The following is a 4,277-nucleotide window of genomic DNA, read 5'->3' on the forward strand; positions in this document are numbered from 1 at the left end:
ACAAAAATTTGTTTTGATGTCTCTTGTTTTACACATTGCACAGTAGGCTAGTGTGTTATTTTTCAATAACTGAACAGAAAGGTGTGGGTTATGTCTTACTTTATCTAACTCAAGATTTAGGTGCCTTAAGGAAAAAAATAAAGTTTATTACAACTGAGGCGAAACTAGAGATGAACCAATTGTGAAATGTTGTTATTCATTTGCCCTTTTGTGCCAGGGAAACGAAGAAATCTACAAAGATAAGCATCTCTGCCTTGTTGTAGCTCAGACTATTTATCTTCTCATCCAAGATGCCAGACACAGAGGCAAACAGCCGCTCACTGTCCGTGCTGCTGCATTGATCACATAGTTCCAGCGCTGGAAAACGGAGGTGATTATTTCTCCAATATCAAAGTGGGAAGAAAACAACAAAATATTTGACTGATTGACTCAACAGATAAATATCTGCCACTAATATTAGGAAATGCCATCGTATTCGCCAAAATCAAGGTGAATATTTGCCAATACCGAGTTCTGTAGATAAATCAGTGTCACTAGGTGCAACATAATCAAACAGATTGGAAACAAGGTCAGGACAGTGAAATTACTACCCCAAATCTCCATTTGAAACATCCACACAGACCCACTTTCCTTTTTTTGATCAACTGTTATCTCTGATCTCAGGTGTCCACAGTTTTATTTGATCTGATTTTGACTCAAGGACTGCATTAGTGATATGTTATTTGTTGTTGATTTAGTATTGAATTGTTTACAGTCTGCTCTGTGCATGTGGTAACAATAGTGCTGTGTATTGCCTGCAATCAGCCCTCTGCAGTTTCTAAACAGTATATTTTCTAATGAGGGAAATTATTGTGAACTACTCCTCATTTTCCTGGAGCCTCTGTGGGTTCCTTCAGAACCTAAACTGCTCTAAACCTCTCCACCACCAGGATTCCTCTTTTTACCCCAAGATTAGAAACCAGATTAAATCAACACAGTGATTTCCATATGGCAATTTTGCTGCTTAAGTCATTTAATCTACAGTAACTATAACCACCAGAAGTCACATATTTGCTAAAACAGGCACTTTGCCAGTAAGAAGAAATGGAATCTTTCATTTTCCTTTGTTACCGCTGCAGCTCAGGGATTAATTTGCCACTGGACAAGATAATCATAAGATTCCAATATGCAGAGGAGATTACCTGAGAGAAATGTTTGCCAGTCATTACTGTACAGCTGTGACCTGTGAGTGTGCACACACATTATGCACACAGCCAGATCAACTTGCAGAGCATATGCACACGCTTGCATTCATAAACAGCAGACATCTGGACAGAGATGAAGTGTGTTGGCAAGAATTATAGAGGGACAAGCAGCATTAGCAGCACAAAGTCTAGTTAACAAACTGAATGAAATATAAGTCTGTGTCTGGCTCATTAAGTCAGAACCAGTGTCAAAAGTGTATATACATGCATGGTAAATAGGCCAGTCTCCCACTATCTGTCACCAGTAGTCAAACAGCAAGCTTAACACATGATAAAATAAACGATGATTAATTATTATAGGGCTCCTTTATGCCCACAGCTTCTTACTGAGCTCTACATGGCAGCATGAGCTAATTAAATCTAATCAAGGCCAGCATCAGAATGCTGCACAGTTTACAGCGCTTCAGCCAATTTTCTGGAGGTCGGGAGAATCTTCACAAGGCAGAAGTACCTTTTGATTTAATTAATCCGCGACATTGTAAACATTGTTAAGTCATTAAACGAGAAAAATGCAAAATGTCAGGACATGTTTTACAGACTTTTTTTTATGTAGCTGTGGTCAGAAGGAACCTCCAGTCACTGTTGCCAACTTGGCAGCTTTGCAGCAAGACTTTCCAGACTCGTGAGTGTGTTTCCAAACACACCAGGATAAGGTTAGCGCCACTTTTTGGACAACGGAGGACAATATGACTGTGTTGTATTTAGTGAGAAAATTGGAGATACAATTGTGCCGTTTGTTTATAAGTCCAAATATTTCTGATGATTACTGTATTTCCCATGCACAGCATAACTTCTCCAGTAGAAGTGTGTGCGTATACATGTGCAAATTTGCATATGGCATATTTGGCAGCCTCTAGTGGGTTTTTTGAGCAGCCTTGGAAAAGCATCAGCCATATTAGAGACTCCTGCTCAGGAGCAGAGCCAGGCGTTGTGCTTAGCCGAAGGGATATGGGTGCAAGTTCCCCCGGGGAGATTTTTCCCATTTACGGCAGCTATATGCACTATTTTGCAAGCCAGTTAATAGACTGCCTTAAAATCGGCACAACATTTGGGAAAAATAAGATAATGGTCCAGTAAAACAGTCATCCTGTAAAACTTACATCCTATTTTGTATGTAATTCTTCATCATTCTGAAACCATAACACAATAAATGTTGAGGATGACTAATTGTCACTTCTGCCGCAATTACATAACATAAGTAGGATGGGAACAACGCCACCACCCCCAAGTCCACCCCTGCTCCTGCTGGACTGCAGGGCTATAGTCAAGACCACTTACTATAACTAAAGTGCTGATCGGGTCCGAGTTGAGACCAGAAGATAAATATTTTTCATCTTACTGCTCTTTTGCTAAATGTGTGATTACAAAAAAAATTTAATTGTATGTGAAACCAAAACAAATGGGACATGAACAGCAGTTCTGGCTCTTTATGCTACATCTGGTCAGCACGTCCATAAGCAAACATCAGTATTTGATAAGTTCGGAGTCAGACCACACTGTTAAAATGAGGATGATCTGTTGTGACTGGACATGGCAAAGACATACTTTGGAAAATCAGCATTACTCATACTTGTACATGACCGAGCAGGTCATATTTAAGAATTTTGCATGTCTGGTGAACTGACAGCTGACTGACAACAGAACAGCCTCTCCAGTCTGTTATGAGAGACTATAAAAGCATAGGGAAAATAATCAGAGCAGGGCTCATTGCCAAAGGTAACACTGCTGTAAGGTCTGGCATCTGCACTGTGTCCATAGCAGCTCATGCAGCTCAACGTTTCACATGCAAACACAACCAAAGGCCTTATATCAAAATACCAGTGAAGTTGGCTTTATCTCTTCTTTACAAAACACTCTGTGTATCTTAAGCAAGCCTGTGTGATGTTGCAGTGGTAGGGTCTGTGTTTGCCTACATCAGTGGTACTCAAACTTTTTGTGGCGTGCCCCCCCTTCAGAAACCAAAGAACATGCATTACTTACCAGTGACAGGGGAAGCAACAAATTAATGATTGAATTTTAGTGATGTAAAGGTCAGCAAGATAGCAGAAATCCCTGCGTAAATGTTCATTCAACTTAGTTTCACTCCATATTTCTCCCCTGGTCATCCCCCCCAACCCTGTGCAGTGGCTCTATGCCCCACCAGGGGGTCCCACCCCACAGTTTGAGAACCACTGCCCTACAAACAGAAGAAGAATCTACTGTCCTAATTTCTCTGAAACTAAAGCTAAAATCAACCATTACAGCTGGAGCTCTGAAGGACCCCTCCACTGGGTGACACAGCTGTCCAGAAATGTGACCGACCTCCTGCATTCTTGTACACCAGAGTCCTTCAGAATTGCCTACTTGTACATGTCTTGCTGAGTCTTCTGCATTTCAATGTGATTTTCTAGGTGCCTTTGGTGGCCTCCCACTGTGAACTTGGCACACCCACTCCGCCACCCCCTCCAAAGCCCACAGGTGTGAAGCTGGTCAGTTGTTGATGAGAGAGATGAAGACATGCTCGATGTTTCTGGCAGCTCTGCTGCTCCCTAGCATCCAAGCAGGTGAGTTAAGGACATGTCTTTTTTATTGATCTTTATTTTCTCAGTGGGCTAAGGAGACTTGATGTTATGAAATACAATACCACCAATCCATCAGTCACTGATTATATTCTACCACCCTATCAATCAGTGGTTTCCCAACCTTTTTCCTTATGAGAGCCCTTTTCTATCATTGAGTACATCACAGAATCACAGAAATACAGCATATATATAATTATCTTACATTCCTTAAAATCAAGAAGGCCTGCAACCCCCCATGAAGCTTTGGCGACCCCTAGTGGAGGTCTCAACCCTCAGGTCAGGAACCATGGCTATAAATCACTGTAATATCAAACCGATTACTGATTACTCTAAGTGTAGAAAGCAAAAAAGAGAAGATGGGGGTAAAATGAGATCTCAGCTTAAACATCCACAGTTCAGGGTGGTGACCCTCAAACGAAGTGGAAAGAATGCACTTAAACAATATATGATGAAAATTCAGCTTTTTAAAGGG

The 4,277-nt window shown here is 41.1% G+C and overlaps 1 protein-coding gene across 2 annotated transcripts in view; it reads left to right on the forward strand.

Moving 5' to 3' along the window:
- Window positions 1-4,277, forward strand: part of cemip (cell migration inducing hyaluronidase 1) — a gene marked incomplete in the record, with an annotated part of 167,875 nt that overhangs the window by 75,737 nt on the left and 87,861 nt on the right. For both annotated transcript variants that reach the window (XM_035652320.1, XM_035652319.1), the window contains 1 exon segment: window positions 3,635-3,787. In XM_035652320.1, the coding sequence (XP_035508213.1) occupies window positions 3,724-3,787 (64 nt within the window).

Source organism: Morone saxatilis, unplaced genomic scaffold (genome assembly GCF_004916995.1).
Source record: "Morone saxatilis isolate NCDOM2014 unplaced genomic scaffold, NCSU_SB_2.0 Contig11, whole genome shotgun sequence".
Taxonomy (NCBI): domain Eukaryota; kingdom Metazoa; phylum Chordata; class Actinopteri; family Moronidae; genus Morone; species Morone saxatilis.